The sequence below is a fragment of the Micropterus dolomieu genome, linkage group LG20 (genome assembly GCF_021292245.1).
Source record: "Micropterus dolomieu isolate WLL.071019.BEF.003 ecotype Adirondacks linkage group LG20, ASM2129224v1, whole genome shotgun sequence".
In the NCBI taxonomy this organism is placed as follows: domain Eukaryota; kingdom Metazoa; phylum Chordata; class Actinopteri; order Centrarchiformes; family Centrarchidae; genus Micropterus; species Micropterus dolomieu.
The window spans coordinates 13,329,648-13,354,937 of NC_060169.1; the positions used below are offsets into that span (position 1 = coordinate 13,329,648).

General features: G+C 40.8%; 1 protein-coding gene across 1 annotated transcript in view; it reads left to right on the top strand.

Annotated features, from left to right (window-relative positions):
• The window catches only part of LOC123959293 (protein diaphanous homolog 3-like), a 119,952-nt gene that overhangs the window by 25,071 nt on the left and 69,591 nt on the right, over window positions 1–25,290 (top strand). The window contains exons 10-11 of the mRNA XM_046033245.1: window positions 826–990; window positions 8,019–8,154. Of these exons, the coding sequence (XP_045889201.1) occupies window positions 826–990; window positions 8,019–8,154 (301 nt within the window). The remainder of the gene's footprint in view (window positions 1–825; window positions 991–8,018; window positions 8,155–25,290) is intronic.

The following is a 25,290-nucleotide window of genomic DNA, read 5'->3' on the forward strand; positions in this document are numbered from 1 at the left end:
TTGATTTTCGAAACAAACAAATTCTTGCTTGCTAGATTTCTACATTGAGTGATTATTGTGAGTGTGGTGACTTGCCTCGGTAGCAGGCAGGATATGTGTTACTGCTCTTGCTTTCCTCCTCACTTAGCTCTGACACTGAGACCTCTGTAGCTTATGTTGACACAACCATTATGTTGGTCCTCATCCATGCACATTAATGTACCAACAGGGCACATTTTAGGTAGCTAGCCTAAAAATGATAAGCAGACTAATTTAGTTAAACACAGTTGGCACAGTTAAATGCAAATAAGCCATCATCTGCTGTGTTTACATTGTCTGTGAAATGTGAGCCAAAATTTGTAAGCATTTCAGTAAATTATAACCTGATTGGATGGGCTTCAAAATTACAGTGGCAACGCCCAAGGTAGCAGTGCTGTGGATTTTGGGCTCAGCGTTTTCAAAGTAGAAGATATTATTTATTTATATTTTCCTTGATTTGTGTTTAAATTTACAGTTAATATTGTGCATGTCAAATAAAGCAACACACTTTGCCAGCAGCCAGACATGAGTCACAGATGCTGTAGGCTGCAGGGGGCCATAACAGTGAACACACTGTTGCAGTAACCGACTGACAGTAACAGAGCTCCTAATGCCAACATCACAGCTTACCACTGAGTCTGTTTTCCAGCTTCAGACCCTTACGGCAACAAACGTGAATTATTTCTGTTTTTGTTCTCACTTTCCTGTACTACTGTCAGAAAAAGGGGGAGTAGTAAACTTGCAGCAATATTAAATTAACACTTACTGTGTTATGGTTGAATTGTTGACCTTGACCACAATGTTCACAGCTTCAGTAAGGTTGCACGGGAGCAGTATGACAAGCTGGTGACAATGCACAGCAATATGGAGACCCTGTATCAGAACGTGCTGGAGTACTTTGCCGTCGATCCCAAGAAGACCTCGGTGGAGGAGCTGTTCACTGATCTCAGCAACTTCCGTTCTATGTTCACTGTGAGTATTCTGTACTGTATTATGGAATTATACTGTATGAATGGAATCTAAAACAAAAATCCAGAAAATCACATTGTATGATTTTTAAATAATTAATTTGCATTTTATTGCATGACATAAGTATTTGATCACCTACCAACCTGTAAGAATTCCGGCTCTCACAGACCTGTTAATTCTTTAAGAAGCCCTCCTTTTCTCCATTATTTAAAAATCATACAGACCTCTACATGCTTTGTAAGTAGGAAAACCTGCAAAATCAGCAGTGTATCAAATACTTGTACATTAAGCAACTACACCTGTTAAATGAAGAGATCTTGAAGTGCCTAATAATAAATTGTTTTGAGTTATGGGTGGATTTACATGTTGCGTCTTTTATAAACTAATAGTTGGAAATATAGGCCTGCTTTACTACTTCTGCATTTATAAACATTAGTGATGAAAGAAAACCTTTAACAGCATCAAGAACCATTCATAAGTTGAATTTAGTTGTCTGGCATTATTAGACCTCACTTTGGAGTGATAACTGATCGTTGTAAACACCCCTGAATACCAACAAGCACAAGAAAAGGGAAATGTTAGCTTGAGCGTTGTGTTTTTGAAAAGAGCTTCAGGAAATCTCAAGTGGATGTTTGGAAACTGTATTAAACTTTGACTTGTTTGTATTCATTGGCTGTATCAAGACAGAACATCAACATATTTTTTTGTGGCAATCACATTGGTGTCCTGTGGTATAATGCAAAGCAGAACAGTGCCAGTCCTATGTAGTCCAGTCCGACCGAGCCATTTATGTCATCGCTGAGCTCCGTGGCCTTATCAGTCTGGTGCTACTGTGAGCTGTGGAGCTGTGGAGACCCCACTGTGTTTAATCAGCAGGATTAGTGGCACAGTCCACTGGGCGCGATAGATAATAGTAGCTAATTAGCCTACTAAAGTTCCTGCCCTGCCCCCAACTTAACATCTACCTCACACGCACACAAATGGATTTCATGCTTCTTTGCCTTTTTCTCTGCATAGTCATTAGCTTTAGATTTTCTTATACTCCAAAGCTTTGTCTGTGCATCTAGCTGTTTTTCAGGGAGAGGGGGAGTGGCAGTGGTGGTGTTTTGGTTCCCTTTTTTAAAATGTATGTTGCTTAGGATTGTGATAGGAGAATAGATGAAAAAGAAGCAATGAAGAAGAAGTAATTGTTGTTGTTTGTTTTTTTTTTTTTGACAAGACCTCTCACAATGCAAAGGTTTTTTCCAATCGAACGACGAAGAGTAATATTTTAGGTGATTTCTTCCTGGTCAGAAATCATGTAATGAGAGACTGTGTTTGTACATAAATAATGTGCCCTCTACAAAAAATTTGACACGAGACGTTTGAACAGTTTTTAATGGTTCTACAATTGAGTATTTTGACTGTTATGTCTTCATTAAATTGTGCAATATGGATAACATTATGGAAACATGCTGTAACCATTTTTTTTATAAACCTTATAGATGCTCAAACACTAAACTAACTATTGGCACTCCTTGGAGGATCTGTATTTCACAAGCTATCCAGACGTGTTACTGGTAGGAATCCAATAATCCCACAGTATATAGAGTGTGTTGCTATCTTGAAGAGTTCCTTGTCTGATTTGGGGCCTCTGCTTAAGCCAACTGCAACAAATTCACATCCTAGCACTTAGTTGCCACATACCCCAATATGCAGGCTGCTGTATGTGGCGTCCAACCCGAGACTGAAGTAAATTCAGTAACTAATCACAATTTATAGGCTCAAACAAGCACACAGTAAAAAACAAAACAACAACAGCAACAAACAAAAAAAGGTTCCCAGATGCTTTGGTTTTGGTTTGGTTCTGTTCCTTTGTTTTGTTTTGTTTTTTCACCTATGCTATTGATCCCAGGACTTCTCTGTGCTGTGATTCTTTGCCTCACTTTAATATCCACAAGCCAGTTCACGACCGGCTGTGTTCAGATATGAATCAGACCCACAGCGAATAAGACAAACCTCAATATGTTCCATGCATTAATTTAATGCCAATCAATAATAACTGATTATAATATTTAACATGTGCTACTGGCGTGATAGTGTTTCATATTGCAGTTATAATCCCTTTCATTTTAGCTCCATGGCTCAGGCTTGAGTTTTGCAGTAGCGTTTATGTTCTGACCAAACATAACAGTTAATGACTCTGCCAGTAAAAGGTGAACAAGCCAAGTGTTATAAAGACTAGCATTAAATGGTTAAAACTCCCTAGGTAGCTATTTATTCCCCTGTGATAGGTCAAGGTGTGAGCAGCTTACACCCTCAGCAATTCGTTCAAATGGTCACACCACACAGACATATCTTGCAAGAAACCAAGGCTAGGTCAATGAACGTAGGCATACAGTAAATCTCAGCACCCTAACCTCCCGGTCAAATCTGTGTCAGCATTTACCCTGCTGTGCCAAGGCCCATGCTAATAGGTGCGTGATGACCACTGCCTGGAGCGAAGCAAGCCTTGAACTGTGTGTATGTTGCTCGCAAAATGTGTGTTTGTGCGCGCATGTTTGTGTGCGTATGTCATTTTGTGTTGGCAATTTTTTATAGGGAAAGCTGCTTGGCTTTTTGACACACAAAAGCGCGCACACACACACGCATACAGCATGCTCAGTCACCCGTAGGAAGGAGACCCAGGGCGAGGCCGCACATCTGACAGGAATCCAATTGAGCGTGTCTAATGGCGGACATCCAGGAGAGGAGGAGGGGGAAGCAGACCTGCAGTGATGAAGGAGAGCGGAGGGCAATTTCCACAGAGAGCTGGCTCTTTCTCACTCTTTCTCTCTTTACCTCTTTCACTCCTTCAGCTCAACATTACAGTAAAAACCAATGCTATGTCAGAAGGCAAAAATCACATGACTCTTCATCTTTTTTTTGTAGCTTCAGATCCTTCTTCACTGTCTCTCTAAATCAGTGTTCTATTTGTTCTCCTAATTTTTCAGTATTTAGAAAGTTCTTGCATTCAGTGATGAATTATGATTTAAAAGCAAACAAAAACTGCCATGCATGCGCTTTAAATGAACTTTTTTATATTACTGTCCTCAGTTAATGTCCACACTGACTCTTTTTTTTTTGTTAGTTCTTACGTTGCTGATTGGTTCTGTGATTTAAGAAGACCGCGTGGCCTTGTTGAGCTGGCTGTGATCATATCAATTGTTGTTTTAGCCAGGATGCTTTGATATAGTGCTCTTTACCTGCTCTTTTTCCTGTTCTATTCTCTTTGTGAAGTTTAAGAGTGATCCTCTCTTAAACAGGCCCACTTGTTGTATTGACCCGTTATTGACTAATCATTGTTTTCCCGGCTTGCTGGCAGCAGTAAAGGGTCCAGTTTTAAATAAGATGTCTTTTTGCCTCTACAGGTTTCCTCTGTGGATCTGCATAGCCGTATTATTGAAACCATCTGCCATTCATTTTCCTTTAGCGTCATGGCTATGATAATGATAATAAGATAATAATAATCAACTTTTTATAAGCCACATACAATTTATACACAGTGCAACGCATACGTAATTTGTTCTCTGCATTTAACCCATCCTAATTAGGTGCGGTGGGCAGCCGTTGTGCAGTGCCTGGGGAGCAGTTAGGGTTTCAGGGCCTTGCTTAGGTGCACTTTCGGCAGTGCTGGACTAGACCTAATGCTGCCCTGTTGGATGGTCGGTCAGTCCACCATTCTGGTCTAGACTGAAATAACTCCAAAACCTTTGGATGGATTGCCATCAGATTTTGCTCAGACATTCACTGTCCCAAGAGGATGAATCCTACTGACTCTGCTGCCCCGGTGCCCTGGCTTTTCCTGTAGAACCACCATGAGGTTGGCATGGGGTTGTGGTATAGTTCCTGCACAATGATTCTTATGACTTTTGTGATCCTCTGACTTTGGGCCTGTTGCGTGGATTGTTCTTTTGGTACAGCCATTCATGGTCCTCTCAGATTTAATTAATCACATTGATCTCTTGACCTTCGATCAATTTGTAAAGATGGTAAACATAAACCTGCTAAACATCAGTATGCTGACTTTAGTGTCCTTGTAAGAATGCAGAGTTGTGTGCCAAGCTATAGCTACACAAAGCGGCAAACTCCTGTTTAATGAAATTAATTACCTAAAACCTTGAATGGAACTTAGACTATCTTTATTATTATTAGCTTGTTTTTTTAATCTCATATTACATTTGTCATTTGCATCATAAATTTATAGGGCACCATGTTACTTTACCTTGTCTTTGTTTACAGAGAATGACTTTTTAATGAGGGAGCTGCCTGAAAGTGAAGAGGGGAAGGAGTGTCCGAGTTTTGACTATTAGGCAGCCTCCACATCTGTCTACTTGTAACCTGCGGTCACTTAATTGTTCTTTATTGAAAATGTATTATGTGTCAGTCCTCTTGTCCTTCCATTTTCTTGTTCCTCATTCTCTCTGCCTGTAATTTACCAGATTGGATGCCCATTTAGAGTATAGTCATTTGTGAATCAGTGGTTGCCACGAGCAACCGACAGTTTCATTCCATCAAATCAAAGTTAATTTGGTGGAGGAGTTGGTTTCATTTAAGAATAGTTTAAAAATAGATCTCTGAATAGCTTTAGTGTGGCGCAGTCATTTGGTATTCATCTTCCCCTTCTTCTCTGTCTTCAGCACTCTCCTCTTCTGAATTTCTCTAAACCTGCTGAGTGGAACACATCTGTGTTGTTAGCTGCTATCGTCTTTTTATGTGAGTGAGATTAGATAAATGTTGTTTGAAGTATATGTCTGCTAAGTTGCCAAAAAATCACAGTGTCCTTGTGTCCTGTTTAGAAATTAGAAAAAAAGTGTCATCCAGTGGAAGATCAAGGTCAGTGTGTGAACGTAGAGCATCTACTGGATAGGATATGCCACGGGAGTGTTTTTGACTGCTCATATGCAGCCGTACTCGACCATAGAGAAGACAGGATTCAGGCATACGCTAATAGTTGTGGAGCTGCATCAAACTGAAAATTGTGTACTGTTACACCTCTACTATTAGTCTTTATTTGAGTTGCAGATTCTCTATGTTTGAAGTGGCTTGTTGATGTTGAATCGACTACGCTGATTTGTTTTGAATTCAAGTTGACTATATAATTTCCAACAATAGTCACTTGAATGCAGGCTTAATAAGAGGCTGTCAGTGGTCCTCGATAAGTGACTGCCCCTCTTTATTGTTCCACTGTAGATTTTTGTATGTTACACAGTTCTCGTAGTGTGTGTGTTTGTGTGCATCCATTCATGTCGGTTTGGCATTACTATTCTTCCACTGACCTGCCTGTCAAGCCGGGCTGTGTGAATAAACCAAGAGAAGAGGAGGAGGAGTTGGGTGTTTGATAAAAGCCCAGACTCCCTTGCTTTAAGTGACTGGCTATTGATCAGGATGGCAATCATGCTAGCGCTCTGTTAAATCATATGGAGTCTGTCACTTGGCTGTGGCATTATTGAGCGGTCGGCATCAGTATACAATTTTAATGGCCCTTTGGCACAGGGATTATAGAGCCTGTATCCACAATGGTTGATATGATATACAATAGATAGCATGCCTATTAAATAAGTCTTCATAGACAGGAAGAATAGAATTAATGACATTTTTGACAAGTTTAGTTGTTGGTTGCATTGGCTTGTGCAAATGTCAATAATATTAAAAGACATTCCTGTCCCAGGACCTGATAGCAACAAACTACTTGCTTGCAGTGAATCAATGAATGCAAAAGAATGTAATAAATTAGGAGAAGGCACTATGGCGCAGACAGGAGCAGGAACTTGTTGCTTATGGTTGTAATACTCTTTCCCACATTTTATTATAACGCTTTGATTCGATTTGACCCTCAGCCTTTCCTGAAAAGAAGACAGTAAGTTCCTATTCCTTCATGAAATACTACTTGAGTCAAACTACATTATCCCCTAAAAAGAGAGATGGAATTCTTTAAATGATATATTATTAAATACTGTATTGTAATACTAGAATATTTTTTCTCAAATTTTAGTCATTCCAGTCAGAATAATGAAGTGATAAAGAGAAAACCATCAGCATAATTCAATATGATTTAAAATTTGCTCTATGCAGAGACAGTCATTGCAATCAATCGAAAGCTGTACTTGTGTAACTATAAACACATTTCTAGCTGTTGACTTTGGCTTTATCGAGTCAGATTCCGTCAAATCCAAGTGGTTTTAAAAGTGGATTTTTATTTACAGTTGATCCACAGGTAGTGTGGTAGACATCCGCCCACACATCAGCACCTTTCAGCTGTGTTCAGCTCAGCACCTACTGTACAGCCTTATACAGTTAAATTGTATTGCTGTTAGTTAACATGCTGTTAACTGACTGGAAAAGCTCACACAGTAGCAACCCGATGATGCTGAAGCTGTCTTACTGACCCCTCCCAAAACATACTGTATAAATAGACACACGCACACGCACACAGTGGCTTCTGGCAATGGCAATACTTGGATTATTTTGCATTTCCACGCTCTAAATAATTTATACTGTGTTACTATCTTGTCTTTTTAAACACATGGGAACGTTTTCCCACTCCTTTTGTCTTGTAAGGTGATATTACCGTGGATCTTTTTAGGCTCTGAAATAGACTGTAAAGAGAACAAGCAAAATATTGAAACAGAGCCTTAATGATCTCTAAAAATAGGAATGAATATATATATTTTTGAATGTGCAAGGAAGAGTCAAAATTAGAACAGAAAATAATGTTTATAAAAAGACAGGGCTAACAGTCTTTAGGTCACCCACTCTCATGGATTTCAAGTGTCTGAAGTCCCTGGTGTCAAGTTGTTTTGTGTCTGGCAAGACCAGGGTGGCAGTGCACCTCAGAAGCTTAATCTGACTTAAATGGTGCGTGATAAAGATGTCTGTGGGGTTCGACAGCTGCCTTTGACAGACTCTACACTATTGTAATTAACCCCACCTAACAATATGTCTTGTTTTATTTTCTCTTTCTTGCTTTCTGTCTTTCTCTTGCTTTCTCCCCATCCCCTCCCCCCTCACAGCTAGCACTGAAGGAGAACCTGAGGCGCAGGGAGTCAGAGGAGAAACAGAGGAGAGCACGGGCGGCAAAGGAGAAGGCTGAGCGTGAAAAGCAGGAGAGACAGCAGAAGAAGAGGAGGTTGCTGGAAGTCAATGCAGGTAGAGACTGTTCAATCTGCTTTTGCTGTCAACTCTTGCATTGTTAAGCCCTTTGAAGGGAACCATGTGCTAAATCAGTCTCGGGTCAAGTGGTGTAAGTGATCATTCAAAGACAATGACTCTCATTTGTCAAGCAAACATAAGTCCCTTTTTAATGGATTAGAAGAGACACACATTTTCTCACAATTCAGTATTTACCTCTTGAAAAATTAAAAGTCACATCTACTCAGAAAGCATTTGTGCTTATTTTGATTGCTGGACAAGTACTTAAGTAATGCTGGAAATAATTTAAATACCAAACGACCTGTTGTCTGATAACAAAACAGATTTTTTCAAAATGTCACTTAGTCCAAATCAGCCCAATTAAAATTTATTTTCTCGACTTTTATTATTTCTAACCAATCAATCTATCAAAAATACTCTCTCAGATATGTAAAGCAAAGCGTACATTATCATACAAGGCTTTTGGGTGCTGGTAATACACTCTGTGCCATGTCATTGCATTATATGAAGGCTACACAATGTAAAAGTAGCAAGGCAAGGTTTGTGATATGTAGCATTTTGCAGATTTCAACCTTGGAATTTAAAGGTGATATTATGATTATTGATTGGTTATTGATCTAAGTATAGAAGTTCACTTCTTGCTTGACCTCGTTGGGAGGTCAGAGCACAGGGCCCAGGGCAGCATTTGTCAGGGTTGAAGGTTTTCAATGTATTGCTACAAGACAGGATAGATAAGTGCTAAAATGAACTTTTAAACCAGGCAAATCTGATTGAAGAACTGCCTCTGTAACCAAAATTCACCCTCTTTTTGAGTGAGCAGAGCGTTATGCCACAGTCTGTAAATGATGAGTTGGTAATAAACTGATATAAATAATAAACTGATGAGTATAATGTCAGTACTGTTTATATTAAAGAGGTCAAATTATGCTCATTTTCAGGTTCAGAATCTTATTTAGGGATTGTACCAGAACAGATTTACATAGATTTATTTTCAAAAAACACCATATTTTTGTCACACTGCAAATTGCTGCAGTTTCATTTTAGCTAGGGAGTGATACATCTTGCCTCTACATGATCTTTGTTGGATGTTGCATATGCACTGTTCCTAGTTAAGGACTACTAGCGAATCAGAAGTAGAGAAGGGCGGGTCGTGAGAAGCCAGTAAACACAGGCTGTATTCAAAACCACCTACTATACTAAATGTAGTATGTAGTATGCAGTATGCAAACACAAGCAAAATCTGGCGAATGCCAAAAATAACCAGATGGCGTACTAATTTGGGAAAAATCTCCAGTATGCATAGGACCAGTCTACCTCGCGTACTGTTTCCCATAATACAACGCGCTAGAACTGTAACAACAATCGGTCTTCTCAACAGAACTACAGAAGTAGTTTGAAAGGGGACCCTTGTTGCTTTATTATCATTATTCTAAATATGCATTACATTGTTAGTGTAATGTTACAGTTGTGATTACAGTAGGCTACTTACTTTTTATTTGCTTTTATTTCATATAATTCTTATTTATGCACCAATATACCAAAGCAAACATCTGCTGCAGATCGGCTGCAGCCTTGTTCTCTTTATGTAAGACAAAAGAAAAAAAGTGGTAAGTACATTTATATTCCTCCTATTGTTTTGATTTTGAAAACCAGAAACTGGCTAAGCCTGTCCCTAGCATATTGCAAAATAAATCAATTTGATACAGTTTGATACAACAGTTTGATACTACATACTAGATACAGGAGGTATGTGCTGCAGCTCAGTGTTTCTCCAACGGTGTTTTTGAGGGTGTGTCGTCACAGGGATGAAAGGGAAATGGCTGGACTACAAACAAGCTGTTTTCAGGCAGTTCAGAGCAGTGTTTTCTGTGGAAGATGGGAACTCACTTTGGGGTTGACTTTGGGCTTTTTCACTTTGCAAACCTATTACATGCACAAAAATATATAAAGAAAGAAGATAACTCAATAAAGGAGAGGGAAGAAGCCAAAAAGCATAATATGTTTTAAAATGTTGACAAAGCACAAGTCTTGAATTAGGCCACAAGCAAAAGGTTTGGTGTTCAGCTGCTTGGTTATCATAAAAATGCAGCCAAATGTAGCATAATCATCCACCAATTACTTTTATTTTCTTCTAATCCAGTGAGTTTAAAACATACACAAGTCACATAATGTGGGGAAAAGTAATAATTTTCAATCAAGTTAGGACCTTTTCAGAATGTGCCAAGTAGAAAGATGTCTCAGATCTTCAGACCAACATTAACCCTGTGTGATGTTGGTCTGCTGGGCAGCATCTGTTCTCAGAGGTCTGACATAAAACTGCAGAGTTGTCCAGCAAAACAACTGAAATTGACAATAAATTTATAAACATCCAGCAAACACTGCTTTATGAAACAAGTGTATATCACTTTGTAATGTGTAACGGTGTTTTCACTGTTAACTCACAATCGCTGCAACAAAAAAATACAATAATTGTCAGTTATGAAATCCCGACTCATAAACTGCTGTGCAAAGTTTTTGGCATCTGATAACCTTTCAAACTCATGGCTCCGTTACTCAGACTGGACTTAGATAACATTGTTTCACTGGTACCTGAAGCAACATGCCCCCACAAAACAGCTCAGCGTTGTTTTAACACACTTTCTGTCTAAATGTCCTCTTACTGTTTTTCCTGTGTCAGTAACAGAGATTTGGTCTGATCTCTCAAGTTTGATAATATGATTGATACTTTTACCCAGAAACCGGTGAGTAAACATACCCCCTTTAAGGGAACAAGTGAATTTTTTTTAAGCTTTATGATCAATATGTTGCTCACTGATCCGGTCGAGGCAGATGGCCGCCCACCCTGAGCCATGGTTCTGCTCGAGGTTTCTGCCTCTTAAAAGGAAGTTTTTCCTTGCCTCTGTCGCCTAGTGCTTGCTCTTGGTGGGAACTGTTGGGCTTCTGTAAATAACATCACAGAGTGCGGTCTAGACCTGCTCTTTTATGAAAAGCGCTGTGAGATAACTGTTGTTGTGATTTGGCGCTATATAAATAAAATTGAATTGAAATTGAATTGAATAAGTGGATAATGGGTTGTGTAAGGTTTCAGAGTTGGACTGGCTGGTTTTGCTTTTGGTACAAAACATGTTGTTGAGTCTTCTTTGATGTTCCCTTGCACTGATAAATAACTGATTGCATCCTGTATTGATAGATAGACCTATGATTCCAACTTTGCCTATATTTCAGCCTGGTATTATGTGCTTTTGCACTCTGTGTTCTTAATGCTTGCTTACATATTGCTGTGGCCCTCAGGGATTATGTTACTAGAATGATAACTCTATTTACCAAGCAAGGTCAGACATAGCTATAAAGGAGGCAATGTCTGCCGTATGCCAGAGCATCTGGTTCCAACTGCCAGTTTTTTGGGGGGGTTTTTTGTTTTGTGTAATTTCCTTTTGGAGCATCACTGATGCCAGAAACTTGTTCAACAGTGCAGCCTCCAGACCCATTCCTAATGCCAAAGCCAAGGCTGGCAGAACAGTTGAGCTTGGCAGTTCTAGCCCTGCACCAGCATCTATAGCTAACATGACTATGCCAGCCACTGTAGCACTCCTGTAGATCTTAGAGTGCAAGCAGAGAACCGCCATGCTCCATCCAGGCCAAAGTACTGCTAGCCAAACCCAGGCCTTTCTTTGCTAAAACAAACCTCTCCTTTTCCCCTTTACTCTGCTCTGGGCATCCCTCAATTGTCATAATTTGCCACAGAGCGCCTGAAGTTTTACAGTGCTGGGCTCATCCAAATGAAGGATTGTGTCCAGGGCAAGTTAATGAACAGGATTGTGGTGGATAGGTTATGTACTGTGTGTTAGCCCAGTAGTTTGTACTGTATCTCACCCTCAGTCATGCTGTGGTCATGTGGTACAAATACTGGCAACAGGGTTAAAGCCAATAAGAAATGAACTACCACCAATAGGCCATTGGTGTATGGCTTTTGTTTACATTAGGGAGGCTCTGTAATGTCCATCGATTGATAGTGAATGGTATACAGATGTAGGCTTGAGGCAGTGTTATGTCTGTAGTTATTGGCAGACCTACCTGTACCACTAATTCAGACTGAAAAGTCATATTTGAAATAGGACAACATATCCAAATGTCAGAATGTGCTTTGTTTTTTAATCAGCTTTTTTATAATTTATTTTTAAGTTATAAGATAAATCTTGAGTCAAATGAGGCATGTGTTACACACACATGTACTGTGCCTATAAATACATTTTTGCTCTTCTATGGTCTGATGAGACTGAAATTGAGCTTTTAACTAATAAACATGTTTGCTGTAAGCCTCCATACATGAGTGGAAATGCACCAACCCCCAGCACGATGATAGAAGCATCGTGCTGTGGGGATGCTTCTCCGCAGAAGGTCCCGTAAGGCTTGTGAAGGTAGAGGGTAAAATGAATGCAGCAGAAGCTGGAGAAATCCTTAAAAATAAACCCACATTCTTTAAAGGAACTGTGACTTGGGCAACAGTTTAATTTCCAGCAAGACTTAAAAACAACAACTCCAATGCCCCGGAGTAGCCACATCAGAATTCAGAACATCACGTTTCAAGTCCTAGCACAAATTCTAATTTGATTGTGTTCATTCACAGATGTTATGCAACTAAAAAGAGTCCACATAACACTCAGAGAGAGAAAGAAGCAGCGCTGTAATTGCTCTTTTAAATATTGGATTAAAAGGGGTGGATTTTTTTTCAATCAATAATTTGGGGTTTTATATTTTTACTTAATTTTGATCAGTTAGTTTTCACTTTGGCATTAAATTCTGTTTCTGTGTCCGAGAAAAATAATTATAGCACATCCACTTGTTTCGGTGTTGTAAACCAATTAAAGGGACTTAACGTCTTTCATTGGCCTTATATCAATTTGAATGACTCTTGTAACTCACTCAGATTGACAGCTCAATTTCTTTCCCGCGTGCTTATGGGTTGTTGTGTTATGTGTTTCACTGCAAACTTTTCTATTTCAGAAAAGTAGTTCAGAAATAAGAAAATCACCAGAAATAAACTTCAGCCAAATTTTGTCAGAAAGGCTTATACAAACATGCCTAGAGCTTGAAATTTATTTAGATACGCTCAAATTAAGATAAAGCTAAAGGCAAACTCAGTGACATCCCCAAGAAGTGATGTTTCTGGCAATGTATGACGCACACGCGCGCACATGCAACCAAACAAACACACACACACACACACACACACACACATTGTTGGGATGAAATGAATGTGATAGAGATTTGCCATTGTGCTGCCAACCCAGGACAGGATTTACTCACTCACTCTCTCTCACACTCTCTCACTCTGTCTGTCTCTCAGCCTATTTATTAACTAAAGAGCTTTCTCTTTGTTTGTCAGGGAGGATCGTCCTCAATGGAGATTTTCTGTGTAATCATCTGATTATCCATCAATTCCCTAAAAAGCCCCAGAGAGGCTGCATATCCACATTATGCTGAAGGGCACAGCAATGAGAGACAGGGGAGGGAAGGGGGGAGGGTTTCCTGGAGGAAATGATCAAAGTGGATTTGAGCTTATTTACCTGTTACAGGTATCTGCATTCTGTTTTAGCTTTGCCTACTTATTTATTCCAGGAACGTGAGGTTCTCCCAGTTTCCTTCTCATTTTCCTCTGACTCTTTTACCTGCCACAGACTGGGCCTCTACCTACACCACAGTATGCAGCCTGATTTTGTCATCTGCACTGCGTGTTCAGTCTGAGAGAGCAGGAGCATCAGCTTGCATGCATTTGCATAGAGCCATATGGAGATTGAAATTCAGATTGAATAGGTGTTTTTCTCCCTCTCCTCTAGCTGTGCCTGGCTTGTGTATGACAAATCTGTTGCATTAACTCCCAGGGTAGGCCGGGAGCGGGAATGTTTGTGGAGCGACAAATTACACATCAGAGCTTTATTTAACATTCCCTACATGGCTACAAGCGATGAACTATTAAGACGTCAAATAGAAGAACAGCTAGAGATGCAACCCTGCATGCAAAGATGCTAAAAGCATGCGACAGGGAGGCTTGTATGAGATGCTGCATGTTCCCATGAGGAATTGCACTAGTGTATGCTAGAACCCACTGGACAGTGTGCTTGTCCCCCTTGTTGCTGTGGGCAACTAGGCTAACAATATCCTAATGTCCAGTGAGTACTGCTTCATTGTGTTCTCTGAGGTGTGAATGTGTTGGAACAATAAGCTTCTGGCCTTAGGCCCCGTTCAGACAGAAAGCGCTTTGCAGGTTTGAAAACGCGAGGCGCACAGCAGTGTCTTTTTCGGTTGAATTTTGAAAAGAGCAATGCGCTGCGGTATTTTTATGTTGCTAGGCAACCACCAAATCAGCTGTCCTGTCAGTCTAATCGAAGATTATAGTGCCAGCAATCTGTAATGATTGATTTGCTGCTAAGAGCAGAAACTTAATCACAACTCTTTGTTGCTAAAACATTTGCTTAAAAAAATATAGACAAAAGGTGGGCGCCTGCTCTGGCATTGTTTGAGGGTGAGAGGTGGACAAACACGCAGGAGACAGGGAAATGGAGATCCGTGTGGGTACATGAGACCCTCAAAAAAAGGAGAGACACCGCTGGTAGTACCAACAGCTGGACCAGCAGCTTTGTCTTAATAATGGTCGGTCCAAGGCTTATTTCATGATGAGTCTGGGACAGTTTGTTGCAGTCTCCGGACAATCCAAGCAACTGTAAACTTCCATCACTACAACTGAGGGCCTGTGTCTCCATTAATTTGATTGGACAATGGAAAAACTTTGTGCGCTCAGAGCGCTCTTTCGAAAGCGCAGCATACGCTCAAAGCACGAGGCGCCCTGGGCGCATAAACAACCTGTAGAATGCTCACTGCCAATAGACTGCAAAAATGACATTCTGTCTGATTGGGGCCTTATTCATCAGTCATGGTGGACTGATCAGGTTTTCTTTGACTGACTCAGATTTCCCATTTTCCGCCCAATTGTGTCATTTGCACACCACTATTCTGATTCCTAGTACTTTGTACTTCCAGAATGTCCTGCAATAGAGCACAGAAACAATAACTGGTCAAATTCCAATACCACTGCCTTTAAAAGATTACCTAAATGCAGTGGTTCCCAATCTTTTAGTAAAGTAAACGTTTTTCGCCAACGTCCCAAACTGTTCAGAAATATGGTTTAATGTGTGGTGCACACTAGAGGATTTTCTTAACCCATTTTAAAAACGTGTGATCCCACATGCATAAGGAAAGAATTAATCGATTTTTAATATTTTAATCTTAAGAACGCACGCACCATATGATTCAGTCAAGACTGAAAGGACTGAAGACAAGGATAAAATGTGACTTTCAGAAATAGACAAATATGGAGGCAGATTGCTGTCGTCCTCTAGTTGCACTTGTGTGGGCTGTGTTTTGCACAGAAAAACAACAAAAAGAGAATAAAACTGTGGTAAAACTCATGGCTGAGAAGAGAGAATCAGAATGGTTTATAAATTCTGTAGCGCGAGTAAATACACAACACGTTGGTGGCGCTTCTGTCTGCTCACTCTAATAGGCTGTTGTATCAAACAAACATGTTTGATATTTACAATTCGAAATTGGGGTGTCTCCGATCCAGTCATTGACCTTAAAATTATGTCTGTAAACCCCCCACACTACAAGTTTATTTAGGCTGATAATAAGTTCTGACCAGCCTTGGTGCGTGGATGCCCCGCGACTGTCAGAAGGAGCGAATCGGACCCACAATTGGCCCAATTAGCAATTCCAATAAAAAATGGCTTGCAATATTCCTGCAAATAATATTCAATAATTAAAAGTGATGTGTGGCATAAATAAAAACACCATGTAAATGTTGTTAAAACAGTTGTTACATATTCATTCAATGCATAAATCAACAGTTAATTTTATTTTGTAGCTTTGTGTAAACTAGTTTACATTTGTACTGTGTGTGTGTGTGTGTGTGTGTGTGTGTGTGTGTGTGTGAGAGAGAGAGAGAGAGAGAGAGAGACGGCCACCTGTCTAGCGTGCTGCAATGTGAGGAGGTTATGTAACCTTCAACTAATTCACACTTCTGACATCCCTCACTCTGAGAGAGAGAGAGAGAGAATGATGGATGGAGTTTGTCCACGTCTCTCCTCTGCAGCACGTATTGCCACAGTTAAATTTTGTATTTGTTTTTTTCCTACCTTGGTTATCATCTTGGAACCCCTTAGATTCAGCTTGCAAACCCTTGTGGGTGTCACGCCGGGGGGTATATAAGAATATCTGGATTTATCACAGGTATTTTCTGATTACTTGAATTTGTGCTCCTTGGCTAAGGTTCTACTGGTAACATATGAAGACATTTCCTTGCAGCTTCAAAGACTCAACAATTAAACAGAACTGTTGCGAGGATGATCACCAGTGACCTATTATTAATATTCATTAGCTGGTTATGAGGCATGGCTGTCATTTATACATCCCTATTCATCATCCAGTGAATGGCTTGGCTACTTGCTGCTCAAAGTGGGACAGAGGGTATCCAATAGAGTGAGAGGGGGCTGACTAACCTTATTGCAGCATTTTCTTTCCAAGGAAACACAGTGGTCGGTCTGCATTCATTGTGCAGGCATGCCATTTTCTCTCCTTAGCTTTTCCATCCCAGCCCAATTGACCCTATTTCTTGACTTGCTCTGGCCCACCTCTGCTACACATTGCTACAAACCAGGTCATTGTCCTGATGATAAGTGCCACATCCTGTTGAGTGAAGTGGCGAGAGGTATTAGTCCGGGTCTGAATAGATGGTAGGTATCGACACACAGACAGGCAGCATGTCCTGGCAATGGAAAACGGCGGCCTGAACAGGCTCTGATTAAGTAGGTGTTGATTGAAGTTTCACTTCAGACAGGAGGATAACTATAGTCTTTTCCCAGATGTGGAGGTTCAGTTTTGTCTTGATTCCACTCCCAGAGTTTACTCTTTTCTTTCTTTTCTGTTTTGTGGTAGAATAAACACCTTTCTGCTTTTATCTTTTTGGTGTTTACACTTGTACATCTACATTTGACCTGACCACATATATTATTTGTTTTTCTTTCTTCCCAATGAAGAGGACAGTCAAGCTAGACACGTCACAGTAGAGATTTGGCTCAGTTCCTGCTTTCGTACACTACTAAAACTGGGACTTGGAGATTACTGTGGAGCTGCAATGAAATATATGTGAACACAAGGCAGACACTTTTACTAGTTTTTAAATAGACATCAGTGAGGCCTAGACTGGCTTGTGAGAATGTCTTCATTTTTCGTGAAAGTTAAAGCAAAAAGTCTCTGTGCACATTGCACACCTGTCTCGGAGCTCTGATCCCAGATGCAGCAGAATAGAAAGAGGCAGGCGAATTGTGCACATCAAAGCGCCAATCAGTAGCTCTACTGCCAAAGCTGGGATACCACTCTTCACTGTCCCGTTCCTCTCACTGGTCTTTGTTCTCTTGCCACATCCTCCTCAACACCACCTTTCACAAGCTGAATTACTGTTTCAAACCCATTTCACAGCCACTAGCTTGACTAATATTCCTCTGCCATGTGTTCCTATTTCATTACTATCCATGTGACATTTCTATGATCTGCCTCTCTAAGTTTGTGAGCATGTGGGTGTGAGTGTATAAATATGTTATGATTTTGTCGTGTCGGCTGTCTGAAAGCACCTCTTGTCTACATTCTATAAAGCAGTTTTCTGTCTCGGCCTGTCTGAGTTGCTTCTGATTGATGTGTAAAATTGGACTGTTTTTGCTCCCATATATTCCTGGGGCGGGAGATCTGAGTGGGTTTCTTTTTCCTCGCCTCCTGAGGCACACAAACTGTTTCATGTTCTTGTGGGTTGGAGTCAAACGGAGTACTACACATGAAGGCGCACACTGCACGTTGCAATAGATTGATCTGCTCCTTTTTGCGTGTTTTCTGTGTACTATCTGTATTCTTGTGTATGTGTCTATGTGTGTTGTGGGGAGTGTAAAGCTTGCCGCCTGTGATGAATTACCACAGCAGTGGAGACAAATTTGGACATCGAGGAGCGTTGGTTTTGCTCAGAAATTCTCACTGCCTCTCTGCTCTGCGTAATGATGAAGAACTGGGCACATATCAGCCAGGAGGAGTGCAACTGTTGCAAGTATAAAGCACAAAAAATGCACCCATAGACACAGGCAGACAAGGAAGTGGGCCATGATAAATCCACTGTGTGTATGTGTGTGTGTTTGTAGTCACAGCTTGGGTTTGGGTACAACCACAGCCCACCACCTTGGGGATCCTCTGCCCTCAATACTGGAGCTTCAGGGTAGAGGAGGGTTTGCTGTAAAGGGACCATGTACTGTGCAGCTGATTGACAATTGTTGTAGGTTTGCAGAAAGACCATGGCACTGTATGCATGAAAGAAGATGGATATTTCAGTTTGCAGTAGGGCTGAATGATAAATCGTTTTTTGAATCAAAATTGCAATTTGAAAGAGCACAATTGTTATGAGTTGTAGTTTCTTCCTTGTGAGTTTGAGTTTTTGCCATTTGTTTCGTATGTCTATTTGCCTGTTTCTCTCGTTCCTTGTCCTTAGTAGTTTATGTCTCGTCTTTTATCTTGGCTCTTGGTCCTGTGTTTCAGTTCTTTGTCTTTGTTCCCAGTCCTGTGCCTCGGTTATGTTTTAGTATTTACTACTTGTTCGTCTGCATTATTTTAGTTTAGACTGCTCTGTATTCTGTGTCTTAGCTCTTCGTTCTGTGTCTCGGTTTATGTCTTAGTGTTTTGGGTTCTGTCCTGTGTCCAATATCAGTTATATAGTCTGTTGTGTTTTGGGGTTCGCTCATGTCCGTCTCTGTCTTGTCTGTCGTCTAGTGTTCAGTAACCCTTGTCATGTCTGTTACCCCAGTGATCCCTCTGCATGTCTGTCTCTGTTTTCCCCTGCTCGCTCTCTCCCTGCCTGTGCCTCGTTAGCCTCATGTCTTTCACCTGTGTTGCTCCCGCCCTGCTCGTTAGTCCCTGTGTGTATATATACCTGGTGTTTCTGTCTTGTCCTTGTCGGATCATTGTATGATGTTTCCCAGTGTTGCTGTGTGTTGTCCGGTTGCCAGCCTTCCTCGTCGTGTCTCCGTGTTTCCCTGCTTGTTTTGGATTTTGGTTTTCTGTTTGAACTACCCTTGTTTTGGACTCTGTATCAGCCACTCAATCAGTAAGTGTGCTCGCCTTCTGTTTGTTCTAATAAATCACCTCAGTTCACTGCACCTCCTCTGCCTTGCGTCCTGCATTTGGGTCCTCCAACCTGCTCAACTCAGCCACCCATCGTAACAGCAATTAGCTAATCGTGGAGGTGGTGAATAGAATGTAGGTTAATTATACAGCGCATCTGACCCGTTTTAAACAGTCATGCGTTACAAATTCATTCCGTTGTCATCCTTGTGTGACAGACTTCCTAACCAATCACAAGCGCCATATGCCTCCTATTACGTTCCTACTTACCAATCAGAATGGGCACAGGGCATGTACATTTTAACTAGAAACTAGAGGAAAATGTGGGATAATGGTGTCATGTCCGGCATCAACTCACATTGTGTTTCAGCAGCAGAGCGTATAGCCTGCCCTATGTTGTTGACATGTTAATTTGTCATTCTGTGTGCTTCAACTACCGATAACTTCTTTCTGTGAGCCCATTTCGCTCTTCTCTCTGGGGCTAAAGACAGTAGTATTTATTATTACCTCTCCCCTGCTCTCGGTGTTGGGGCTGAGCTCCTCCACACACATACACACACGGGGCAAAGTGAGGGGACAGCAGAGCAGAGAGGCTGTAGTGGACACAGAGAGGTTAACCAGGTGAAGTAAAGATTACTTGAGTTGAGGACAACTACGCTCATTTGCACAAGTAAGTGCAATAAAACCACTGCAAGTACAAAGCCAATACTTTATCAATATACCTGCTCAAAAAGCATAAACGTATAGAAAACAATATTTTATTCTGCGTTGTCTGCAGTCTCTCATCCACCACCGGTTGCATCGCGCGTGGCTGTGACACGGTTTTGTTCCGTCCTCTGCACAGCTTCAGATCCCACCGGAAACTTTTCAGGAGCAGAGCTTTTTGCCTGTCTGATTTTCCTGACTTGTCTATTGTTCAGATTTTGTTGATTTGGTAATTAGGGCCCAGCATGAAACATGCATCACATTATTGACGGCCTAAAGGGCTTGAAAACTCACGTAACCGCACAAAATTAAAACGTGGTGAAGATTTACTTGTAATATGGCTTTCTTGCGCCCCCTATAAAGGAGCGCCTGGGCCACATGTAAACGAAATGTACAAAATGTTTCTGGGAGATGTACGAAATGTTTGTGGTAGCTATACCATGCCGAGACCTACGAAAAAAGCATCTGGGAGCAATGCCCTAAACCCTACCCCAAGGTAGTTGCCATTTTGAATTTGAAATGGTCGTTTTTGGTGTTTTACAGGGTCCGTACTTTAACAAACTCCTCCTAGAGGATTAATCCAATGACGTCATATTATTTTTGCTGTGCAATCTAAACACATTGACAATGAAAAGTTTGTGCTATCTGTGAATTTTTGTGCGTGCCTGTGGAACATAGATGATTGGTCATTAAACAGGAAGTTGTTATTCAGTGTAAATGCTTAAATCTGCACTATATTTTACATGTTGGATGATAGTGCTGACCTTAAAACACATCCATGTGCCAATTGTCATGCAAAGTCATAGCGTCACCTACTGGCAACAGGACATGTAAACGTTTTAACTGTGATGTACTACTCCTAGCAGGTTGGCCACACCAACCTCAAAACTATCTCAGAAGAGCTTGTGAGTTTTCGCTTAATGGCGTGTTCATGGTATGCCAGAGAAGTTTGATGCTTTGCCATCAAACAGGGAATTGATGTAACTTCACTGTACATGCTCATATCTATACCAAACTTTACATGTTTGATAAGACCTCCTGCCCTGAACGCATTTACACGCCAATATTCATTCATACACATAGTGCCACCTGCTGGCAACAGGAAGTGACCCTTCAGCGAAGCAGGCCCCGTGCCCAGATTGACCTACATCCATGAAATTTCTGTGGGACATGTATCATGCTAGGACCCCCAGAAAACCTCTTAGAGCAATATCCTAAACCCAATAGGAAGTCAGCCATTTGTCTTTTACAGGTTCCATACTTTAACAAACTCCTACTAAATTAATCGAACTGACTTGCTATGCAATCTAAAGGCTTTCACGATGAAAGATCTGTTTATTTTTGTCAAAGGGCATGTCTGTAGCATTTCGTCCACCTACTGGCAACAGAAAGTAAGCCTTGTTTTATAGTCGTCATTTGATTTACATAAAATTTTCACACTGATGCATACTTCACGTACTAGGCGAGAAATGACACGACATAGGAACTGTTTAGTTAATATGCACACTTCAATATTTATTTATTGCAAGCCATATTGTCATGGCAGTATTGAACAATGTTATTGCACATTGCAGATTTTCCTCATATCGTGTAGACAGGGGCTTTTGATTTCACTGTGTGCATGAATGAAATGCATGAATAGGCATTTTACATATTTTGTTGTTAAGCCCCACCCTCTTTTTATATTGTTGATTGTAATTGTTTGAGATATATAGATTAGTGGCTCAAATGATCCTGTAGAGTGAGGGGTTTACACACAAAATCTTAATGTTACAGTCTGGATTGGAATCTCCCTGATTTTGAATTCTAAATATCAAGCAATCTTTGATATTTAAGACTTGAAATCCTTTAGTGTAAAACTAACAGCGGTAGCCGCAAAACCGCAATAGCCAATGAGAGCGAGCTGACCGGGAAGCGTCACCAACTGGGTGTTGCACACTTGTTTAGAACAGAACCAAATCAAAAATGTATAAGCAATGCTGATTCTATCTTCTCAGCCTTGACCACCTCCTTTTTTTTTAGTTCAAAAGATAGCTCTCACAAGTGCAGCCAGCTCACAACAATAGTCCCCATCCATGTTTTATTTTTTTCTGAAGTCATGTTTGATCATGCATGTTTCTGAGATCACTAGTCCCTTGAGTCGCCAAGTGTATTGTATTAATGCCAAGTGTGTGGTCCTGCATCTTGTTCTTACAATTATAATATTATAAAATAGGTTAAATCTGTCGTTATGTCTGTGGTGTCCCCCTTTTTTAAAATCAGGTAAGATTTGAAAATCCCCTAGTGTGCACCAGGCATTAGTCTAATAATTCAATCTATTTTTTTCTTCTCTCCATGTGTTATTGTTCCACAGGGAGTTGTCAGACAAATGGAAGGAGTGAGAAAAACACACACAACCTTAATCAGAGCAATGTCCTCCTACCCTTCACTAAATCAGTGGTGGGACCAAGCAGTCACACCGTGGCTGATGGTAGAGCTCGGCCTCTATGAAGCCAGTGAAGTTGTAACAACTTTTCTAGCACATCATAAACAAATACATCAGTCTTATAAATGCTACAAATGTACAGCACATTGTTTGCATGTGAACATATGACCTATCTATATTAATAGTTCAGTTTCACTAAATTTAGAGGTGACAATAGTGAATATGAAAACTGTGCCATTAGATGCGCAGCCCCAAGATCAGTGTATGTGTTTGGCGTACCTAAATTGCATGTCAAAGTGACAGGGCTGCCTGAGTTTGGCCGAATCCTTTGTTCTATAAAGCAGTACAAGACATACAGCTCAGAGCTCTCGATTTCATTGCTGAGGAAAATTCACTGAGGACGTGGACCAGATATTAACGAGTGCAAGTTTGTCTTTATCAATACTGTCAGCAAGTGTCAGCATATTGCTGACATAAGAGAATCATTAGAATGTAAGACTGTAGGAAACAGTGAGCACACAAATGTGTCTGACTTTCAAATCAGTGACTAAATCAGCTGTAGTGCACAGGAGAGCTGCACATAGCAGACTTGCTAGCGTGTGGCAAGATCTAAATTAGTGTTTTAAAATGATTATTTTTTAAGACACTTATTGTATTTCTTTTTGTATTTCTTTTTTTTTAACAATTCCTTTTTTTTTTTCTTTTCAACATCACTTTTTCCCCAAACTAATATGAACTAGTATAATATGAAGGGCACTAAACAAGACAACAAAATGAGACTGATATATGTAGCATGTCTACTTATGATCTAATACATTTATGAGAATGAATACAAAATTATGAATTTTAATATTCAGAGAATATTAATTCATAAAGCTCTCATTTCGCGGGGCACCACCGGAGATTTAATTCACCCAGAGTCTCTGGACCTCTGGGTAGCGTTTTAATAATTATAAAATTATTCACTAGTGATCAGTTAGTTAATAATCGCTCAATTATCTTCAGTCAGTCTCATATCGAAGGGGTAAATTCTCATGACAGGGACTTGGAGTTAAGCAATACACACACACAATTCCTGTGATTACGGTGAAATTTATTAACTAACTAAGGGTGAAATAAATGCGGTTAAATACACATCAAAGAAATAAGCAATGGCTAAACAAACATGGCAAACAAGAATGTGGAGTTCTATGTAAATGGGGTTCTCTTGTGGGGAGAATTTGATTCAAACGGGCAGCTAATGAACGCAAGCTATGAGTTTAAGAGTTAAAGATAATCTATTTAACAAACTATTAGACATCACTGACCACAGAATGCAGGGTTTTGGTCTTTCTGCTTGTTGTTTCTCCCAGCCGGGTTGCTGGTCGGCGGCCTCATGCTGGCGGAGTTCCGTGCGTTCTCGGTTAGGACAGCTTAAAGCCGTCGGCCCGTCGCTTTCTATGTCACAGAATTGCTCCGGAGGTCCGTCTTTTGTCGGCTTATTGAAGAAACTTGCAGTGGGGGCCTTTTCAACCCTGGCTCGGGTTAGAAGTTTGGTCCTTTGTTACTGCTGGCGGGCCCACGTGGTTCGGTCGTCGGTGGGATCAGTGGAAGTTAGCTCGACGAATAAAGCTTAAAAAGAACTTGGTCGTTCTTGAATTAAAATGGTGTAACTTAACAGTCTGATAACCTTTTAATAAAACAAAACCAAAGGGGAAAAAAAAAATAAAAAATTAAAGCTGCAAGCAGCGTTGGGCGGGCCCTCGCACTTGTAGCGCGTCCGGGTGTGAGCCGGCCGAGCTTCACATTCTGGAACTCTGCCGGTACGGCTGTGAATTTGCTACGCGGTTCCGACGCCACATGAAGGTGCTATATGTCTCTTCCTGTGTCCCCTATGTGGAGCTACATAGCACTTGCCGCTATGAATATAAATCGGTATTGGTGTGTAGATGTCTGCGGGGTGGGACTGTTATCAAGCACGTAAAGTTTGGTGCAGATGTGAGCATTTACACTGAAGTTACAACAACTTCCTGTGTCATGGCGAAGACTTGAACTTTGACGCCACGCCACGGACACGCCCATTGACGAAAATTCACAGATCGCACAACTTTTCATCTTCAATGCCTTTAGAAGGCACAGCAGAAATTTGAGGTCGGTCGGACTAAATCCCTATGAGGAGTTCGTTAAAGTACGAAGTGTGTAAATCATCCAAAATTTGACGTAAAATTCAAAATGGCCGACTTCCTGTTGGTTTTAGGGCATCGCTCCAAGAGGCTTTTTTGTGCGTCTGGACAAGATGCACGTACCACAGAAAATTTGTGCACGTAGGTGAAACGTGCGGCGGTGGCTGCTTCGTTAAAAGTCACTTCCTGTTGCCAGCAGGTGGCGCTATGACTGTGGGTGAATGTCGACATGTACATGTGTTCTGGGCGGGACTCTCATCCTACATGTACAGTTTGGTCCAGATGTGAGCATATACACTGAAGTTACAACAACTTCCTGTTTCATAGCGAATCATCGACGCCACGGACACGCCCATTGACGAAAACTCGCAAATAGCACAACTTTTCATCGTCAATGCCTTTAGAAGGCACAACAGAAATTTGACGTCGATCCGACTAAATCCCTAGGAGGAGTTCGTTAAAGTACGAAGTGTGTAAATCATCCAAAAATGGCCGACTTCCTGTTGACTTTAGGCTATGGGTTCTTGAGGCTTTTTTGTGCGTCTTGATATGATACATGTCCCCAGAAAATTTCGTACATGTAGGTTGAACGTGAACGAGGGGCTAATCTTTTCCAATTTTCTAGGTGGC